Genomic DNA, 20,857 nt, shown 5'->3' on the forward strand with positions numbered 1-20,857 from the left:
GTGGCCTGGTAAATATTATATCATGTCGCTAACTCCATCCCGCCTGAAGGGTATCTCGGGGCAAATCTGATCCAATATTATACAACATCCTGTGTCTCCCCACTTTCATTTCCCATTCATTCCGTGTCTTCACCTTCATAGTCTTCAAGGTTATCTGGATGGTAGCGACATGTGCGCTTGTGGACGCTATTGTCATTCTTCATGATCTCGCGGTGGTTCGCGCCGCACTCGAAGCAGAACTCGTGTTTGCACTTGATGCCTGCGAAGGTCAGTTATTGAACCGCCGTCATGTGTGCGTCAAGTTTCAGATCAGGCGGCGCCAGTGCAGTAGTTGTTGTGTCTGCGATCCCAGGTCTGGTCGCAGGCCCAGCAGAATTCAAAACGACACTTGATGCCTGTGATGGTTGTTTAGCATCTAAGGGTAGAAGCGAGACGAGTCTCGTGCCAACGCACCATCAAGGGCAGGGTTGAGCCTCAGGGGGGCAACAAGGAGGAAATCAAGGACAACGGGGATCAACTTACAAGTCATGTGCGAACTGTCACTAGGTTAGCACATCTGTCCATAAGAGTAACACAAGGTTGTACATACCAGCCCCTGTTCTTCTCGATAGCCCACCCGCACCCGGGGCAAGGCTTCGTCGTTTGGCTCACGGTAGCCCGGCTCTGTTCCTCCTCCCGCTTCCTTCTGGCGGCAATCTGGCGTGCCAGCTTGGCTGCCTTTTGAGCTTGCTCCCTCTCCTTTCGTTCTCTTTCTTCCTGGCGCCTCCGCTCAGCCTGATCCTCAGCCAGTAGCCCCTGTGCCATAGCTCTGTCAGCCTCCAACTGAGCTCGCTGGGCTTCCGACCATTTCTCGTTCTCGATCTCGAGGTTAGAGCGAAAGTTTTCAGGGTCGGCGAGGAGCTGGTCATATTCGTCGCAACTCAAAGTCTGGTGCCACACAACATTATGATGGAAGCATGAGCGATGGCCACAGTGAAGACAAGTAACAATCGGCTGCTCAGAGCCCGAGTCATGGATCTGACCGGAGCCACAGCCAGAAGTGCACCATATAAAGTTTTCAGCTTCCGACATGGCAGCCCGAAGAGCCAGAGTCTCATATCTAGTTCAGGTCAGCGTCATCTAGTACTATATAGATGTCCCTTGACATACCTCGTAAACGTCTGGTTATTGGCATATCTCTGTATGTCGACATATTCTAGTAGTTCACGGCATTCAGGACACCTGATCTCGGTCCAGAGCTTGCTACTCAAGTCCGACTCAATGGACAGCTGAATACAATCAAGGCATGTGCTCGGAGGGTGGGTGCATGACGACGTTATCGAGAAACGAGGGAAGGCATTAGCTCCCTTAGTCTCTGTACAAACCAAACACTCCACGTCGCCGGTGCTCGCCTCTGCTGGTATTCGCTGGTGGGTGACAATCACATCAGATGAGTCCGGAGCTTTCTGATATCGCTGGCCAAAGCTGTAAATAGTACAATTTCTTAGTAAATTCCAAGACAGAATGTGGTATAGAGCAACCAAGAGCAGAACAAAAGAACGACGGGGAAGGCTGCATAACGCATAACGAAACTCATGCCGCAACAGATGGCACAAAACAGCCTAGAAGCCATCAACTAGAAGGCACCTGGCATTGGCGGCATCGAAGGGAGGGGGGAATCTTCGCGAGACCTACCTGAAATCATCAGCGACGTCATCCGCAGACTGATCCAGCTGGCGGAGGGATGCCGGTATCTTGGCATCATCCGGCTGCTGAAACCGGGCAACGTACGGGTTAACTAAAGAAGAGGAAGAGGAAGACGCAACCGCAGGCCGGGTGGGGAGGGGGGTAACGTTTCGTCTCTTTGATGGGGGCTCGTGAATGTCGTCGGCGTCGACGCCGAGATCGGTGAGATTGAGGATTGATGGTGCCACGGGGCCGTAGCCTCGTCTTGGTGCAGGGGAGGTTTCCTGAGTAGGTGGTGTTTCCGGTGTCGCAACAGTGCTTGAGAGAGTGCCCGAGGTGAACTCGTCGTCGTCGAGGAGAGAGGGCACATGATAGCGGAAAGCCGGTCTCAAAGAAGAACTCGGAGGGGCAGGACCCGAGTCCAGGATTTGTGTCGTTGCTGGTGTACGCGAAGAAGAAGCAGTAGAATGTCGCGAGACTGGCCGTGAAGGGGTGCGTAGAGAATTAGAAGTTCGGACTTGATTATTGCGCTGCTCTCGGCGCTGTTCCTCGTCCGACTCTTCGTCATCCACAAGCCAGATGGAGTCATCGTCATCACCGAAGCCACCCATGATATCAGGGTTCACCCGCCCATATCTGCCTGCTGTCCCAGCGAACATGTTGTTCTTGAGTGGAGTGGCCTCGATATAGGGGACGTATTTAGGCGCGAAGGGATCTGGCGCCGCAGGGTCTGGCGCTGGTGGTTGATGCGCGGGAGCTTGATCCAATAGCTGGTCTTGTTGGTGGTCGTCTCGGGGTTGCTGTTCCTGGTCTCGTTCTTGTTCTTGCTCTCGCTCCTGTTGATTTTGCTCAGGCCGTGTTGAGGCAGTAGAAGGAGTATAGAGCGATGTTGATGGTTGTGAGTATGGAGGAGGTGGAGGTGGAGGTGGGATATAGCGAGCCGGACCAGGAGCTGAAGTGTCGGCAGGTGAAGGTGGAACAGGCAGGTCCGGTGCAGGCTCCGTGTCTGCCGCCTTCTTCTTGCGGAAAACGCTGGATGCCCTATTTTTGAAAGAGCGCAGCATGTCTTGGTTGAGCTACCGTTTCAAATGGGCGCCTATTCTCTGCTGTTTGATGATGACTCCAAGAGATGAAAGTAAGAAAGGATGAACGGGTGAGTGCAGCTGGGGTGAGGGGCGATGAATGATGGGACACATGCAGCAGAGCAGCAGTGACGGGTACAAGTAGAGATCAATGTCAATCAATCAGCACGACCCAGAAACGTTACGATTGAACAGCATGCCGGTAGCCGTAACCATTGGTGCAGGTGAAAGTTGATGAATTGAATAATTCGGCTCAAGATCTGGTGAGAGAGGGTTGGTAGAGTTGGTAGCTGCCTGAGGTAGCCTTGAGCTCTTACCAGGTGATGATAGGACTTTGTTTAGCTCATGTGTCTCAAGGCACGATCAGCCTCTGGAGCTTCAAGGACAAACCTCCAAGCTCGATGCACCAGGCCCCTGCCTGTCGCTCAACTTGGCAAAACGGAGATGCCTTACCCCGCTGGGCTGATTTTGCGGCGCACTCCAAGAGTTTGTGTTGGCTCGCAAACTATCCGCCCGCCTTGAGAGGGGGAGTCTTGTTCAGCTTTGCTGCGCCTGGGGGCTTGCATCCACACCCCCATCCAAAGTACCGGTACATACATGCGGAATCATCCCTCTGAATCACTACACAGCCGCGGCCAAACATGGGACTCGACCTGAAACGATGGATTCCGCCTTCAAAGCCGTTTTGTTGCAAATCAAAGACACTATTAATAGGGAGACCACAGATAGTACGGATAGGGGCCAGCAAACATGTGGTTTAACAAGGGAGTTTAGCCATTGGCATCCATCAGCCACAACTGAGGAACCAAGGTTGAGATAGATCAATGGCAACAGCATCAATTCTTCTGTTCACACTATCCTCCAAGCTGGTATTCTCTAATTCTCAAAAACAAAATGGTGGCCACGTTTCTCGGGCATCTAGGCTCTCCATATGCTACAATCATCCCTCAGGCTCCCTCTCCATTGAGGCCTATGTAGAAGAACCTTGCAGAAATTCCTCGTCCCGTCTCCCAGTGACAGTCGCTCAAAACCTGTCAAAACTATTACTTCCAGAACGGTGCCCATCCTTCTCCCAGGCTCTTAGAAGAATAGAGATGCGACACCAGAGTCTGCTCGCCATTCTCTCGATATGCCCGTCGCTTCTCCTCTGGTCCCCAGGCCACAAGCATCTGCTGCTTCCGCACCACTATCGGCTCCTTGATAGCATCTCTCTGCCCAATTTGACGCATGTAGAGCGCTGGTGCAATGGTGCAGACGTTGAGCAGTCGGTGGTATAGCTCCTTCTTGGATGGTGGCGTTTCCAGCTTGTCCAGGCTGAATGCTTTCCGGTTCTTGAGGATATTCTGACAATCGAGCTTCGGAACCGAGTCGATAAACTCAGGCGAGGCGCTGAGCTCTCCTCCAGCCCACACGATGTACGGGTTAATGTCGAGATAGAAGTGGTGTGTCGAAACCTGCATCTTCTCATAGAGCTTCATCGCTGGGCCCACACACCGATCGCTCAAGTTCTCGCAGAACCACTGCCATTTGTCCTTCTTAATGAAAATCTTGAGTATGTCTGCCAGTTCTATCGTCATCTCTTTGCGTCTCTTGTCACGGAGCGATCTGAACTGAGGCGCACTGAGGAGGGCATTGTAGGCCTCGGCAGTCCATGATCGCACGGAGAAAAGGTCTAAAGCCATCATACATCAGTCCAGTTCTCTTAGGGCTAGTATCAACGTCATGGGCACTGCATACCTCGCTTGGGCTCAACCGACACCTGCATGTTGTTCTCGATAAAGCTCACCACTTCGACATAGTTGTGGATGGAGCCATATAAGACAGCCTGGAAGATGTTGTCGTGGAGATATCGCAGAATCATGGAGGCGAGGATATCTTCGTCCGTCTCAGGGAAGAGGGAAGCATGGACCAGATCGGGGTATTGGTGCAAAACCCTCTTGAACTTGTTGGCTTCCGGAGTTCGCTTTCTGGACAGGGACATTAGGGTATCGACGCCTTCCTTGTGGTCCTCTAGCCAGGGGTCCATGAACTTCTGAACCCAGTCTTGAACTTGCTCAACGAGGGTTTCGTAATCCTAGAGCGGGATGTCAGTAAGTTTTAACCTCGATAGAAGCCAATATCCGTACCTGCCCGACCTCCTCTGGCGTCAAGTCCTTGCGGTAGGGCTGGAGGCTAAAGATATGCGACTGCGCATCGTTGAGCTGCTCCCTCAGGAGGTTGTTCTCATCGGTGAGCTCTTCCACCTTGGCAGCCAACGTCTCGCTGCTGCGCTCCACCTCGGTCATGTTGGAGCTCATTCTCTCCTTCAGGGAGTTGACCCTATCGGCCAAGCGCTCGGCCTTCTCCTCAGCGATCTGCTTGTCCGTGGTGATGTTGCTGATCTTTCGGTGAAGATCGTTGACGTGGCGGCGCAGACGAGCAATTTCCTCTTGTGTTTTGGCGTCTTCCTTGCGACGAGAAAAGCTGGAGCTGTCAAAGCCGGAAAATTCGTCTGGTGTTTCAAACTCCTCAGCCATCGGTGGCAGGCCTGTGGTTCTGGCAGCTGGCGGCGCCTGGTAGGCAGGGGCATCGTCCCAACTCTCCATCGTCGTCTTGGAACTATCCAAATCCATGGCATCTGGGTCAGCATGGTCACCCTTGATGTCCATGTCCATTTTGATGGGCACATCAACCTTGTCCTTGGATTTGGGCAAGTTCTGGTTCTCCTTCTGGTCCGACTCCCCAGAGACGACGGCGCTATAGGACCGAGTTCCTTCACCGCGAGCTTTGCTCTTTTCTCCTCGCGCGTGGTCGCCCTTTGGGGACATGTCGCTGTCTGCAGATGTGGATGAAAGTTCCGGTTTGGTCTGTGATTCGTCGCCTGCTCCCGCAACGGCCTCGGGCTTCTCTGGCTGGAGGGGCTCTTTAGGAGGCGGGGAAGGAGGAGACTCAGGATTCTCCGAGTCGGCCATTGGGAAGAAGTGAAGAAGTCGACTGCGGTTGGTGGATGGCGGGTAAGGTAGATTATTGAGGGGGATTACTCCGTCCAGCTCATGGCCATGGATGCGGGGTGGCAGGTGCGATGCGATGGCAGGACCAGCTCCGACGGATAGGCACTGTAGATGGCTGAAGACACTCTGAAGGATTGGCTCTCTAGGATGCAATGGTCAGACGATGCACATCAAAAGAGAGGATTGATGGTTGACAAGATAAAAAATGCCAGACAAGGCACCCTAGGAATCTATAGAGCTCAGCTACCCCTCTTCCGTGTTACCTAGAGGGGTGTGAATAGCAACGGTTTCCAGTCCATTGTTGAGGCGGGTGACCGCTTGCATGCATGCCTAGGTATCGGTAGGCAAGTTAGTAGGCAGGCAGTGGTGAGGCGAAGCAGAATTGTATTCCCTCTACGAATAGAACTAATCTTTCTTTAATGCTAGCAATTCGAGTCACCCCAAACACAAGCAGAATGGGGATGCAAAAACCCTTGGGTCGAGCTGACAGCCCGGGGCATGGCCATACCGGTGGGCCAGCTCATGACTCCCCCTGTCAATGTACTGGTACGGATCAAGAGCCTCGGATGAAATGGCTGCCTGCTGGCCGCAAGTTTCAAACCAAAACACCACAAAGGAGCGAATGGGATCGCACAAGCCTTCAGCCGCCTACTACACACAGCATGAAACGTGCCAAAAATGCTGCAAAATCACTTCTTGGTCCTGTCATGCGTTGGGTGCAAGACATGGCTTAAATGTAATATCCCCGAGAGCAAACTGGAAACAGATCATGAGTCTCCCAAGTTGCTGCTGCGATGCTCTCCTTGATTGATAGTTGTTTCAACATTGCAGTCACCACTGATTCATCAGATGCATATGCTATTCGCCGGATCGACACACCAAAGACGTGCTGGACTAGACACGATGGGGATTGGTTGCTGATAGTCAGATTTCCCAGACAGTCTTACAGCACACTCGAAAGGGCTGCGCAAGTTAACCTCTGGCATGGAGCCGTCGTTTCAGGTTGGTCTTGTGCCAGACCCAGAGATGATTCTCAAACAGCTCTCTGTTTGTAAAAACGTCATGATCAGTTGTTATCGGGCGTTTGGCTCATCTCTTGGTACCCATTTCTTCAGGTCTCCGGTGGTTACGCCAAGGTAGGCTCTCAACTCAACCCCACAATCCCGTCCGAACATGGATCCATATCCATTCCGCGCATGTGGGCGCCAGGTGGGCCGATGGATGCTTCGCCGCAGCCGCACCCGCTGACCCTATCGACGACGGCTGTAGGGGTCTTTATTAGTGGGCGACCTGAGCCAAGCTCTCTGAGGACCCAAGGCAGAATTGGACTCGACGGGTTGCTGTGTCGGCCGAGGTACCTCTACAATGAAAGTCGAAATACCTGGGCCATTTAGCAGACCACACCAAGTCCTGACACTCCAGGGCGGGCTGCCTTGCCTTAACTGTTCGCGCCGAAATAGGCTTCCATTCGCCTGAGGCAGGCAGATGTCCACTACCATAAGTCCTAGGTAAGATGGATGTCTGATGAGGTATTCATTCACTCGTCCTTATGCACCCTCGTACATAAGCCTACCTAAGGTTTCTTTTCGAGGTGTCAGTCACCTGCACCTGCACCTACCACTCCCCTCCTCCTCCTCTTGCCAACCTGCCTGCCTACCAACCTAGATCTACCACCTCATCCGTTTGTGCCTCCTCCTCTTCTTCTCCCCTCCTCTCTTCTCTCCCTTCTTCCTCAATTTGAGACACCATCTCTATCTCGTATTCCCTCCCACGCCATCTGTGTCACGCTCGTGGCTCTACCCCTGTTGTTTATGTGACCAGGAGCTGTTGAGCTTGTGAGACACTACTGCGAGCTGCCGGGAGCTGGACTGGGCTGAGCTGAAGCTATACCCCGCCGCAGCCCTACCGAACATCGTCCTCGAAACTTCATCTTCTCAACACTCTACGCAGGTCTTATTTCATCATGGATTTCGACAAGCTCAAGATTCACGACCGCAAAATCATTGTCGGTATTGACTTTGGCACCACCTACTCTGGAGTAGCCTGGGCCGAAAGCCGAAACCCTTCGAGGCGCACTGCCATCACCCAGTGGCCTGTCTCCAGCACCAACAGGGAGGGAGAATCGAGCGACAAGGTTCCCTCCAAGCTCCGATACAATGGCGACAAGATCGAATGGGGCTTTTCCATCCCCATCACGGCGCCTCAGGAGGAGGTGATTGAGTGGTTCAAGCTGTACGTCCTAGCAATCAACACCATTAGCTTCCAATTCGATTCAACTAACATCCTTTCAGCGACCTTGACCCTTCGCTCGAGTCCATGAGCCAAGCAGTCAGGGCTGATGGTGCACGAGGTGGTCGAAATGTCGATACCCTTGTCGCCGACTACATCTCTCAGCTTAGCGACCACCTTCTGTATACTCTTCGTGAAAAGCTTGGTGACACTATCGTCAACAGCACCCCTCTCGAGTTTGTTGTCACTGTCCCCGCTATCTGGAGTGACTTGGCCAAGGACAAGACCAAGAGAGCATGCGAGCAGGCCTCGGGCATTTCAGCCTCCAATCAGCCTGTCCATCTTATCTCTGAGCCCGAGGCCGCTGCCATCTATGCCCTCCATGGCCTGGATCCCCACGGCCTCAAGGTCGGAGACACTATTGTTGTCGTTGATGCTGGTGGCGGTACTGTCGATCTCATCTCGTACACCATCACTGGCCTCAAGCCTATCCTCGAGGTCCAGGAAGCCGCTCCCGGTTCCGGTGCTCTTTGCGGCTCTACCTTCCTCAACATGCGCTTTGCAAAGTTCCTTCGTGGAAAGCTAGGCAAGGAGGATGGTTTCGACGAGGAGGTGATGGCTGAGGCCATGGAAGTATTCGAGAAGAAGGTCAGTGGCCCAGTTACTTTCAGTCATATCCCAGACTAATACCCCGTAGGTCAAGCGTCAATTCACCCTCAATGTTAGCCCAGACGAGACCTACAACATCCCTGTGGCAGGTCTGGCCAACAACAAGGCGCTTGGTATCAGCCGTGGACGCTTCGCTCTCAAGGCTTCGGAGCTCCAAACCATCTTTGAGCCTGTGGTGCTCGAGGTAATCAGGCTTGTCAAGGACCAGATCACGGCTAGTAACGTGCCTATCCGCGCCATTCTCCTGGTTGGTGGTTTTGGAGCCTCCAGTTACCTCAAAGAGCGACTTCGAAATGCTGTCGACAGAGAGATTCAGATCATGCAGCCCCCCAACGCCTGGCAGGCCATTGTTCAGGGCGCCGTGCTCAAGGGACTCGCCAATGCTGTTCCAGAGCTCGCAGTGGTCAAGGTGAAGAATCGCAAGGCCCGAAAGCACTACGGTACCGAATGGCGGGCTCGATACGACGAAAAGCTTCATGGGCATCTCAAGGCCAAGAAACAGTGGTGTGGCCTTGATGGCTGCTTCAAGATTCACGCCATGGAGTGGTTCATCAACAGAGTAAGATTGGATTCCTTGGTACTCGAGACACGATATACCTAACAAGCTTTCAGGGTGATCAAGTGTCGGAGAATGAACCTTACTATACTGCATTCGTCTGGACGGGTCTCGTCAGCCAAGGTCGCATCCGGAAGATCAAGATGACTATCTACAATGATCAGACACTTCGAGATGCCCCCGTTTCTCGTGATGAGAACGTCAAGGTCCTTTCGCATGTCGAGGCGGATGTTAGCCATATCCCAGAGAATCTGCTGGCACGCCGTCAGGGCTCAGACGGCCAGTGGTACTACGAGCTGAGCTGCAAGATCGAGGCTGTCTACCTCTCGGCATCGACCACCTACACCCTTCTCTACAACAGTAAGCTAATCAGCAAGATGATTCTGGCATATCCACTAACCGATTCGCTAGACCAACGATACCACACAGTGACTTGCGAGTACGTCTAAGGCAACGAACCAGACATGACCCGGCGTTGAGGATTTGCTATTCTCTGGAGTTAAAGGGGCTGGCAAGTTAAAGGAACCAGGACCGGCAAGATAGTTTGGCAGCTAGTGAGGTGCCTTTGACTTGTTTTTGACATTTAGTCGCCAATGGAATGGTACGATACCACATGTTGTTGTTTTTAATAGTCCCTGGTTGGCCTTTGATCAGGTTGATATTCATCTAGGTGTGGAGAGACTAGATAGGCCGAAACGTACCCAAAGCCTCACCCAATATTCCCGTCTTGATAACAAGGAGTCCATAAATACTTGATACTCGTGTGTGTGTTTTACGTGTAACGGTTCTCAAAAAACACACGTTACCTGCCGATCAAGTCCCAGCGTCAAGGCTCCAGCAGCAGATCTAGCATTCTATGAGAATCAGATATTCACAAACAATAAGCAAGCGTTATGGCGTAATTGTTCAAGTCTCGAAGGCTCAAAGGGCCATCGGCATCAATTGTACAAGTCTGATATAAGAAGACATTGGCCTCCGAGGGCTAAAGGTACGCATTTACAATATCATAGGTATCCAGAACACCAAGCTTACATGGTAAAAAAAAAAAAAAAAAAAAGAGGAAAGAAAATGAAGAATGAAGAAGAAACGAAGAAAAAGTCCGCAAAGGGACAGGATAAAGACAAAGGGAGGGCAACAAAGAAGACAAGGGCGGGAGAAGAACAAGAAGCAGAGGAAGAAAAACAATAAAAGCAATAAAAAAAGGCCCTGAAGAAGGGGGAGGCCAGTGAAGGTATCAACAACAAACATCTCAAATCTCCCTTTACCCCTTTTTTACCCCCTTTTCAAGGTGATCCAACCTTTTTCTCTAGTTTGGTCATAGTACATCCCCCCCTTCCCTTTCCCTCAGTATACCGCCTCTCTCTCTTAGCAACAAAAAAAAAAGTGCCTTAGCCCGCCTCTAATCATGGTGTAGAAGCCAAAGTCTGTACAGAAGGAATTTCAGAAACAGGAACAAAGAAGAAAACCTCCAGCCCATCTTCATCATCGACGGGACGGCTGCCCCTCAGAGGCGGGACCTCCCTTGTCGTCAAAGCCCACGTTGTACCGGCCAAAATACGCCCGGAAGTAGTCCTACTCCTCGTCCAGGCTTCCCATCATGCCATTGCCCTTGCTGCTCTTGCGTCCGATCTTGAGCATGCTGAACCTCTTGCGGACGCTGTTCTTCTTGCCGAGACTCCCGCCGCCTCCGCCGCCGCTGCTCCCAATCTTGGTCTCGACGGCCTTGTCGTCGCCGAACCCGATCTGCTCAAAGCTTCCCCGGCTGCTGAAGCCGCCTGGAGACATGGGGTGCTTGTCCTCGCGAGACTGTGTCCGGAAGAAGCTGTGTCGGTGGTCTCTGCTTTGTGTATGGCTCAGAGACCGGCTGTGGCTGCTAGCCGTCTCAATGTCTCCGGCCGTCTCCTCGGGTTCGGCAGGTAGTTCCGGCTCCTTCTTCTTACCACCCAAGAAGCTCAGACGCGTTCCACGCTTCGAGACCGGCCGGATCACCGATGCCTCCTCCGTCGTGACAGCGGCAATGTTCATGTTCCTAGGGCTTCCCTCGGATGATGGTGATGATCGTCTCCAGGTCGGGGAGGGAGTTGTGACTTGCTCACGCTGCGGCTGAGGAGGCGTGAAGTGCGCAATTTCCGGTGCAAAGGTGCTCTCAAAGTCTGGGTAGGGTGTTAGTTATCTGAAGACTTCTCGCTCAAGGTTCAACATACACATCTGCAGCTCATCATGCCGTCGGTTGAGGAGCTCGTTGGAACTTCGAGAGAACATTGCCAGACACCTCTTGATCATGATGGCATGGTCAACAAGTGCCATCTTGATTGCACTGTCCTGGAGAGACAACTCCACCTCGGCCTCTTCCTCCTCTTCTTCCTCATCGTCGTCCTCCGCGTCTTCGTCTACTTCCTTGGGTTGTGGAAGTAGTTGGCGGTAGCAGGCGACGCTGTTTTCAGAATTGGGGTTTACTGAGATACTGACAGCGTCCAGGAGAAGCTGTGCGTGTTCATTGTCACCATCGGCAACCCGACGTTCGAGGGCCGTCATCTCCTGTGTCTTGCGAACAATGCGCTCCAGACCCGTGTCATGCGCATCAAGTGTGATCTCTTGAACGTCAACAACCTCACTGCGTCGAAGGATGGTGGGGAAGGCATCGGCAGTCGTGTACACCAGCTTCTCGGCAGAATGCTCCTTGACAGGGCCAGTTGTGCTGCGTCGTGTTGAGATGGAAAAGGTCTGAGGGTGCGACGAGATAAGGAAGTCTCTGATCACCTGGGGCACTCGAGCCCGCTGGAAGACTTGATGGGTTAGGTCGCGATGAGGTGTAACAGCTGATATAACCAAGAACTGTCCCTCAACATCGTCCACATCGCCTCCAGTGACGATCTGAGCCGCGGGATACTGCTCCTGCATGCGGTCCGTAAATGCCGAGGCACGCTCACTAGGCGAGCCCTCGTAGATATACTCCTTGTCACGCAGGTTGGCCGCGAACCCGAGGCCCTTGTAGACAACCTTGAAGTACTTGGGGATAAGCTTGTCGCTCTTGGAGATGGTCTCGTATATCGTCGCAATCGCCCGCTCGGTCCTAGCGAGCTTGGCAAAGTCAAAGATGTTGGTCTCGTACTGTGCCTGCAACTCCTTGTACGCTGCCAGGGCGTGGCTCCACGACTCGCCTTCCTCAAAGTGCTTAATCATGTCAAAGTAGATCCTCTCCTTGCGCTCAAACTGTGTCTGCGCAGGGAACTCTGGGTCGGGCAGGGCGGGTGTTTGACTTGTCGGATCCCATTCGTACAGGTCAGCGTGGAGGCGTAGAGCCAAGCCAGCCTCGGTGTGATTCCTCGACTCGGCCTGCAAGTCTGCAAGCTGGTGGACGTAGCGGACAAAGATCTCCTCCTTCTGCATGTCGCGTAGGAACTCCATAAGACGCAGGCGGTTGATGAGGTGGGATGCTTCTCCGGTGTCGTCGCTGCTGTGGACCGCAACCAGGAGGTCCAAGAACTCGTCGATAGTTCCCACAAACTCGCGTAGGGCAGTGTACAATGGCTCGTCGGGTACCTCTGAAAGAACCTCAAATCGTTCCAGAAGCTCCCCGATGAACAGCTTCTGGAGGATGCTCTCAGTCAGTGGCTTCTCCTTGAAGAAGAGATCCAATCGGTCGATCGTCTCGGTCTGGATCACTGATAGGTCCTCACTCAAGGTCCATTCGCTGACAATCATGGTCTGAAGAACCTCGACAGCCATTCGTCTAAGACCCTCGTGAACACTGAGGCAGAGCTCAACAATCGGACCAACAAGGGTCGGGACATATTGAACCTGGTATCCTCCCATCTTGGACAAGTTGTATCGATTCCGCTCGTCAGGGGTCGTCTCCCATCCAATCGCCTCCCAAGTTCGCCGCAGAAGCTCAGCGCCGTGCTCTCGAACATCGCCCGCAATCTTCCATACTGCTCTGCGCTTCTGCTCAGGGAATGTCTCCAGGGCAAGAGATGTGCTGCCCACTAGCTTGAGGAGTGTCGTGAAGAAGAGCTTCCACAGCTCGGTGTTGAAGCTCTCGGCGTCGTCGGGGTCGGGGAGGAAGGAGTCCAACATGGTGCTGGCGAGATATTGAAGAGTTCGCATGGTTGACTTGTGATGGTGGATGTGCACGCTCAGCCATTCTGAAGGGTAAGCCTCTCCCTTCAGGATGCTCATGTGCACCCGGAGGAGGTTCTCTAGAATAGTAGTCAGGTCATCCTCGGCAAGCTCGAGTTGCATCCCCGAGGGCGAGTTTGACACGGCAGACAGGACTGCAGAGAGCTCAACCAGAGCTTCGTCAAACTGGAGATCATCGGCGACAGGCTTGGTGGGGAACGGGTATGAGGATGGGAATAGGAGAGAGAGGCGATCACTTGGCTTGTGAGGGGAAGCCAAAATCGCCAGATAGGAGTCAATAATTTTGGAGATATGATCAGGGATCTCAGATCCGAGATAATCGATCTGGCTCGCCAATACTGAGCAGCACAAGCGAATCTGGTCTCTCCATTGATCCGTGACTTGCTCGGTGTGGCCCCAGTGAGGAGTGATCCATCGCACCGTATTGGTGCTCAGGGCCGATTTCTGCTCGGGGTGGGCGAACAAGTCCAGTTTGGCGTAGTTGATGATGAGCACAAGCTTGTACAGGATGAGCTTGCCCTTGACATCGGTGCAAGAGTCCATAAAGTCAATGGCAATGTGGAGAGTCTCCTCCGTCGTCAGCAGGCCGGCGAGTTCGGGCAGCCATGTATGGAAGTGCTGCACGGCCAGAGTCTGGCTACCAACGAGGGCGGGCGCAGAGTTGCGCATCATGGCATCGAGGGCCTTGAATATGGCCCGAAGGTCACGAGTAAATCCGGTTGTGGTCGATGTGATGCCTACCCCAGCCTCCTTTGCCTTCTGTTGACCTCTGGCCTGCGTGATGAACTTGAGGATGTGCCTAACAACTTTAAAGGTAGCGCGTAGCTTCCGGGCTGTCTCGGGTTCGGTTGGGTTCTGAAGGAGCCGGGTGAAGGATCGCATCAGACACGGGGTCGCGAAGGGGTAGTTGAACTGGTTCTCGGCGTAGTGATCCACCAAGGGGCCCAGGTTGAATCTTCGATCATGGACGATGCCCAGCACCCTGACCAGCGCAGTGAAGACGAGGTCCTCGAACTCGTGGCTACCAGAATACTCGACCAGAATCCCAAACAGTCCATCCAACACATCGTTCAGTAGCTTCACCACTTCGATCTCTGGCACAAAGATTAGTTGTCTAAGCACTCCGGGAACCTCTTCTCTAGGTAGGTCTCTCCACTTCAAGAGGCCCAATATCACTCTATCCTGTGAGAAGCGCGTGCTGCAAAGATATGTGTTGACTCGGAGGACAGCCAAAGGTCCACTCAGGTCGGTTGAATGCTCATCCTTGCCCTGGGGGCTCCATTGAAGCGAGAGGTAGCCGCCCTTTCCGCTAGGCCCAGGAACTGCAGTTGAAGTGTACTCGTCTATCTTATAGAGCAAGAGACCGTGTAGACCGTCCCGGATGAACGCGCCGTGATCCCATAGTGGTATGTGAGCAACGGCAAATGGCGGGTTGGGCATGTCGGATATGTACATGACGACGTGGGCCTGCGAGACGTCGTTCGGTAACAGAGAAAGCCGGAGTGTCTGCTTCCAGGGCTCCCCTCGTTCTGTTGCTATCGACTTGAAGGTGCTCAAGCCATCTGTGTTGGATGAGGCAAAGATGCAGTTTTCGATTCGTTCGCCCGAAGGTTTCCTGACTTCAAGGGTTATTTGCAGGTTGCTTGCGTGAAGACTACCAGGCATAGTTGTCGCACTACCGCCATAACGCGATAATAGGTTCTGCTTCCCCAAGGCGGCGTCGTCCAAGGTCAAATAGATATCCGAACGTGGCCTCGTCGGGGCGCCGGAGAAGCCCATCTTGCTCGTCTTAACCACGCCTGAGAGCATGGTCGGTGTCGCCTTGATGAGAATATCTGCGTCGGGATGGTTGAAGCTCTTTAGTTGAAGCTGTAATCGCTCTCCCCTTCGTGACTTTTCGTAGTGTCCCGATGAGCTATCCAACAGCTCCTTTACTAGTGGCTCCCAGTCATCGGCGTCCTTTTCGCCTGCATGTCTGGCTGATGCCGACCAAATATTCACCAGATGTTCAACCTCCTCATCCTGCTTCATGATCGCATTCAGCCGTAGAACACCCACGCCAATAGCACGGTCTGCCATTTGTGCACCTTCTGGGCAAGCACCAGTCTTGGAACCAGAAGTACTTGGTGGGCCATCCCGACTGTCGCCTGTTGTTGAAGGCCGTCCCTCCTGCTCAGCAACCGAGTCCATGCGTGTCGCAGGGGAGCCCCTTGAGAAGCCAGATCTTGAGTTCTTGCCACCCCACATGAGACTTCTTCTAGAAGACTTCATCCCGCTGGAAGAATTTGGCTTCATCGGATCCCTGGAGTAGGAGGCTGAAGGGGCGGTTCCCGATCGAGAGGGCGGCTTGGCCGGTAGAATCTGCTGCGAGGCTAATACCTTGACGACGAGGAACAGCTCTGATTCTGCCGAGGGTAAATCGCCAACGTCCTGGGAGGAGAGATCGGTAAAGAGGGTCTTGGTTTGGGCGTTCTTGGCCAAGCTGCCAATGGTGCCGCCTGAGGGGATCGTGACACAGAAGCCTTCGGACAAGCTAAAGGGATCGCCGTATTGAGGCTTGCTGACGAGGTAGAAGACAAGAGACGTCTCTTCGGTCGAAGCTCCCGCGAAGCCCTTGATATCTATCAAGAGATGGTGAAGAGCGGACAATTCGACTGTCGATTGTGGAGGCTCATCCAAAAGGCTCATGACGGACTGTAGCTTGGTCACCTTGACAATGCAGTCGTCGGCTGTCAAGACCCTGCCACGAGCTTCTGGATCGCGCACAATGACCTCTCCTCCACATAGTTTATTCACCCTCACAAGATCCCAGACAGTCTTTTCGCGTAGGCGGTCGTATTCGTGTGAAGTAAGGACATTGTAGAGGAATTGTTGGCGGTGCAGATTGAGTGTGGTGATGAGCTGGGAGAGCTGGTCTAATCGTCCATACTGTCTAGAGAGGAGGAGCTCGTGCAAGTTTGTAGAATGCCATTCCCTTAGACACGAGGCGATCTCGTCGATCAAGGGCTCGGACAGCGAAGTTGGGGTTTCGTCTCCAATCTTCAGCATGGGAACGGGTGCAGCAGGTCGCGGCGCGTCGGGGTCTCTCCTGATAGGCACAGATAGGTTTCCCAGAGTTCCGTTGGGGAGCTCCCTGAAGGGCGTTCTCGCCCTGCTCGAGGTGGTCGAACGGTCTGCATCCTTTCGTCTCTTGCGCTCTGCTACACTAGTCACGCCGCTCTTGGCGGAGTCGCTCGCGCGTGGCACGTCTACATCGCCGGGGGCACCATCGCTCGCTAGGTCGTCGATTTCGTCGCCATTCTCTGACTCGCCAAGCATCTCACGAACCTCGACGCAGCTCCGGGGGAAGATGCCGCTGAAGACGCGCGCCTCGAGGGTCCGACCTTTGACCGAGGTCAGGCCAGCCAGCAGACTGGGAGGAGCTACGAGGTAGCCGCGCAGCCAGTTGCCGTCCGGGGTCTCTTCGATGATGTAGAGCTCATCGCCAATCTCGAGGGGGAGGTCGGCCGGGCTGGAGGCCGGGAACGGGTAGGTCGCAACGGCGAACGCGATGCGGGGGAGAGGCTGCCAGGGCATTGAAGATCACACGAGGTCGGTCCAGGTCGAGGAGGATGTTTCTGTTTCTGGAGATGGAGATAAGTTGGCGGGCCGCCGCAGCTGGGCGTGGCCGAGGGTCGCAGCTGGGGGTCGGCAACGGCGAGAGGTACGGGGGGGTTCTGGACGGGTCGGGAGATAGGAGGCGGGCGGGTGGTGCGAGACTGTGGTGTTTGTAGATTCGCAGGATGCATCAAGAGATCATCTCAAGGCTCTCGGCGTAGCGATGGGAGCTGGTGGAGAGGGGCCCCGTCAACCAATTGCGGGCTCATGGATGGTGATTCCCGCAGCGCCAGCACAGGATTGAGGGTGCACGGAGGTGGATGTGGATATCGGATTCGGCCTTGAATTCGGGACGGGGCTTCGCAGAAGGATGTCGGATCGTTTGATTCCAGACAGACAGACAGACGTTGTTGCCAGAAATCCAAAAGGCGCTGTTTGGCTGCAGCTGGCAACCTGCTCAAATTCGAACCCCCTGAGTACAAACGCGAAATAGCTGCGGGCTGGCTGGTTCCAGTTGACAAGGGTTCTAGATCGAGGGGTGGCCTCAGCCTTTTTCTCAGAGAGGGAGGGGGGTTGACGCCGGTTCGGGGTGGCTGGACGGGGCGAGGGTGAAGGACGGAAGCGAGCGAGCGAGCGAGAGTGATGAATAGGTTACCCAGATAGGTATCCGTGGGGAGGATATTGCGCCTCGGAAATGGGATAATGAAGAGATTTCTTGATTGCCGGGCCAGGGTTTGACGTCTACAATCTCCCATCCGCAAGGTTTCCAATACAAGTCGAAGGGGAGCCTGAAGGGGACCAGAGGGAATGCTCCATCTTCTAATACAGAATAATTGCTTTTTAGCTTTCCTGGCCCCGGGTTTGGGCTTCACTGGCCCAATCCGATACCACCCACCGCGCGGTACGTGGGATGGCATGGGCGTGGATCGACAAGTCGACTACGGCGTCTTTGGTTTAGAGGCTACCGTCCCCCTGGGGCCCTGCACTCCATCCATCCATTCACTGCACGAGCGCCGCGCCGCTGGAGCTGCAACGCGACGCACAGGTACAGGCACAGGCACACAAAGCTTGTGTTGTGCAAGTCGGCCGCTGCAACTCGTTCAAACGGCCACGGCAACTTAAACCGTCAACCTGAGATCCATACTTCAACACATATGGATACCTGCCTGTTGCAGCACGGTACCACGGGCCGTGCGGGCTGTTTGATAAAGTGTCCGGTATCCGTACCAACCCAGGCATCTATGGACTGTAATACGGCCCGCCAATCCAAAGGAGGGAGACCATCTCCATCTGCAGGGTTTGTATCTAATGCATCATTTCCATTCCCAACCATCACTCATATTGCGAGAAGGTCTGCACATTCACTCAAGAACAATAGGCCCCCCTGGAGCTTTGCTATTCACCAACAACGACTCTCGATTTGTCCCGCCTCCACTTTGATCGTCAACGGGAATGCCATGTCTCATGCGGCGGCTCCCGAGTGTCGCCGCCAAGTCGCCAATCGCAGGTATACCAAGTGCTCAGTGTGCGCCTCCCAGAGTTTCGTATATGTATACTTTATCGAGGCATCGAGTGCCTGGTCCCCTTTAGGATAGACGCAACCATCTTCTCGATAGGGCGAATCCAGGGCATCGCCGCCAACGGAATTGGATTCCAAGCCGCTGACTCCGAGACAGCACACACAATACAGGTTCACAAAGAATTCTCTGTTTCATCCCTGCGTCAACCCTGCGTCAAGCTTGACTCGGGCTGTGATCCCCCCCAGGGATGAAGATGATCTGGTTCCAGGTCTCTGTCTTCGTCTCTGTCGTGGCGGCTCGTGGAAGCGTGACACGGTGGCTGCCGCGCAACATCTCTGTTGTCGATTCTGTACCACTCCAGTGTCTGACACATGCATGCATCGCGCCGCTCGATTAGGTTAAGCTGACCAGTTGCGTTGGTTCGTCTCGTCTCGAAACACTAGGCGCTGTGTAGATCATACCGTTACAGCCCTGGTCAAGGTTTGATGTTTTCATGTGACCACGATTGAACTCAATATGTCTGATATCATCAGCCTTGAGGGTTGGTTTCAACGACCCAAGTAACAAGGTATCAATTCATATGTACTAAGAATACCACTGTCTAGGCAGGCAGTCATTCAACCCGCGAAATAATTCCTTATCAACGCTAGACTTCCGATGGAGATAGCTTCATGTCTTGCCCCGAGCTACCCTATATAGTCACAACAGAAATTCACGGCAACAACCATAGAGACCTATCGATGGTCAGGACGAAATTATGCCCTGTCGGAGATTTAATTGAAGTGTTTTATCGCGTATTGCTTTTCTCGGGATGTGGGAGGGCTACGGATGTTTGGCACAATGAGGTCCTAACCCCTCATTGTTTAATGCGCATGGTGTTGCGCATCCAAGAAACAGCTCGACTATGGAATAGGTAAACTAGAACTGACTATTCTCAGTCCGTGCTAGAGCTGGTTCTCTTCATCTCTTTCCACCAGTCAAAAACCGACCTAGTCTCAGGAACATGTCCCAAAAGCCATCCTACTCCGCGCAAGCTCACCGACAGCTTCCTACATAGCCGCAACCCTTGTCCTTAAGAGGGGAATCACCATAGTCCAGCCTGCCCCAAGAGCCGGCCAAGCTGATCCCCAGCCCAGCTCGACTCCGCCATCAGTCCACGGGCCGGAGCTTCGCTGTCGACTTCACCAAACCCCCCCACTCCTGGTTGTTACATCGGGGCCAATGCGGCCGGTCCATAGTTCCCGATGAGGCAATCAACACCAGCAACCTCCACGCTACGGACGGGAATCTCTCACGATCCGCCAATTCCATGCTCCCATGTGCCCTCGTGTTAATCCAGGGTCCGATATGCTATATGGACCCTTAAGAGAGCATGCCGTTCTATTAAAGAGACAACTTCCCCCGACTTAAGTGCTCATCGAGACTCTGCACAGCTACCCAAAGCTCAACACAGCCCCTCAAAGCATTATCTCGAATCCGAGGTAATTACCCTAACGCCTACTGTTAAATTTCACCATGATACTTACGAACAACTATTAGGATACAAACGGCATCATGGTTCTTGTCACCCGACTCCTCTCCGGTCTGGCCGTGTGTGCCTCGGCCGTCTCTGGCTCTCCCCTCGAAAAGCGCAGCGTCATCAACCATGACGCCGTTGTCGGGTTTCCAGAGACCGTCCCTTCGGGAACAGCTGGCTCGCTCTACCTCAAGTACAAGCCGTTCCTAAAGGTCTTCAACGGCTGTGTTCCCTTCCCAGCTGTCGACGCCAGCGGCAACACCGGGTATGTCGCGAATACACCCGGACTCAATGACTGAAGCTGACCCGACTTCTAGCGGGGGATTGGCAACTAGCGGCTCTTCCAACGGAGGCTGCAGCAAGAGCACTGGCCAGGTTTACGTCCGCGGCAAGACGTACAACGGCCGTTATGCCATCATGTACTCCTGGTACATGCCCAAGGATTCGCCATCGACCGGACTGGGACATCGCCACGACTGGGAGAACATTGTCATCTGGCTCTCAAGCCAGAGCACCAGTGCTAGCGTCGTCGGCATGGCCGTTTCCCAGCACAGCGGATACGAGGCCCGAACTTCAGGTACCTTCTCAGGCAACAGCCCCCTCGCGGGCTATACTGCCTCCTGGCCCGTCAACCACCACATCGTCTTCACCAACGAAAAGGGTGGCCAGCAGCCCCTGGTGGCCTGGGAGAGCCTCACTGATGCTGCCCGCACTGCGCTGACCAACACGGATTTCGGTGACGCCAATGTGCCCTTCAAGGATGACAACTTTGACAATAACCTGGGTAAGGCTGCCGTCTAAGTTTCGGCCTCATTTGCGTGCGTGGTGTGAGATGACGAGTGGCCCCTGAGGAAATGGGTCGAGGGTTCGGGTTCTCTACCACAAGAGACTCC

General features: G+C 53.8%; 4 protein-coding genes and 1 pseudogene across 5 annotated transcripts, besides 1 other annotated feature; 2 read left to right on the plus strand and 3 right to left on the minus strand.

The window, feature by feature from the left end:
- Window positions 1-116: 116 nt before the first annotated feature.
- NCS57_00575000 (RING-type domain-containing protein) lies at window positions 117-2,729 on the minus strand (the record flags this gene model as incomplete). Its single annotated transcript, XM_053055661.1, has 5 exons — window positions 117-259; window positions 454-536; window positions 590-1,099; window positions 1,150-1,464; window positions 1,675-2,729. 5 exons carry the CDS (start codon window positions 2,727-2,729, stop codon window positions 117-119), a joined length of 2,106 nt encoding a protein of 701 aa, XP_052914616.1.
- Window positions 2,730-3,790: 1,061 nt separating this feature from the next.
- Window positions 3,791-5,698, minus strand: NCS57_00575100 (uncharacterized protein; the record flags this gene model as incomplete). The annotated part of the gene is made up of 3 exons (XM_053055662.1): window positions 3,791-4,419; window positions 4,485-4,821; window positions 4,874-5,698. The coding sequence occupies 3 exons, from the start codon at window positions 5,696-5,698 to the stop codon at window positions 3,791-3,793; spliced, it is 1,791 nt and encodes a 596-aa protein (XP_052914617.1).
- Window positions 5,699-7,700: 2,002 nt separating this feature from the next.
- Window positions 7,701-9,640, plus strand: NCS57_00575200 (uncharacterized protein; the record flags this gene model as incomplete). The annotated part of the gene is made up of 5 exons (XM_053055663.1): window positions 7,701-7,969; window positions 8,029-8,614; window positions 8,664-9,194; window positions 9,248-9,551; window positions 9,603-9,640. The coding sequence occupies 5 exons, from the start codon at window positions 7,701-7,703 to the stop codon at window positions 9,638-9,640; spliced, it is 1,728 nt and encodes a 575-aa protein (XP_052914618.1).
- A 1,123-nt stretch (window positions 9,641-10,763) lies between these two features.
- On the minus strand, window positions 10,764-16,907 carry NCS57_00575300 (uncharacterized protein; the record flags this gene model as incomplete). The annotated part of the gene is made up of 2 exons (XM_053055664.1): window positions 10,764-11,344; window positions 11,396-16,907. The coding sequence occupies 2 exons, from the start codon at window positions 16,905-16,907 to the stop codon at window positions 10,764-10,766; spliced, it is 6,093 nt and encodes a 2,030-aa protein (XP_052914619.1).
- A 3,080-nt stretch (window positions 16,908-19,987) lies between these two features.
- On the plus strand, window positions 19,988-20,765 carry NCS57_00575400 (annotated as a pseudogene). The gene is made up of 2 exons: window positions 19,988-20,229; window positions 20,282-20,765.
- Window positions 19,988-20,765: a sequence feature.
- Window positions 20,766-20,857: the final 92 nt, after the last annotated feature.

The sequence above is a fragment of the Fusarium keratoplasticum genome, chromosome 4 (genome assembly GCF_025433545.1).
Source record: "Fusarium keratoplasticum isolate Fu6.1 chromosome 4, whole genome shotgun sequence".
NCBI classification, from domain to species: Eukaryota; Fungi; Ascomycota; class Sordariomycetes; order Hypocreales; family Nectriaceae; genus Fusarium; species Fusarium keratoplasticum.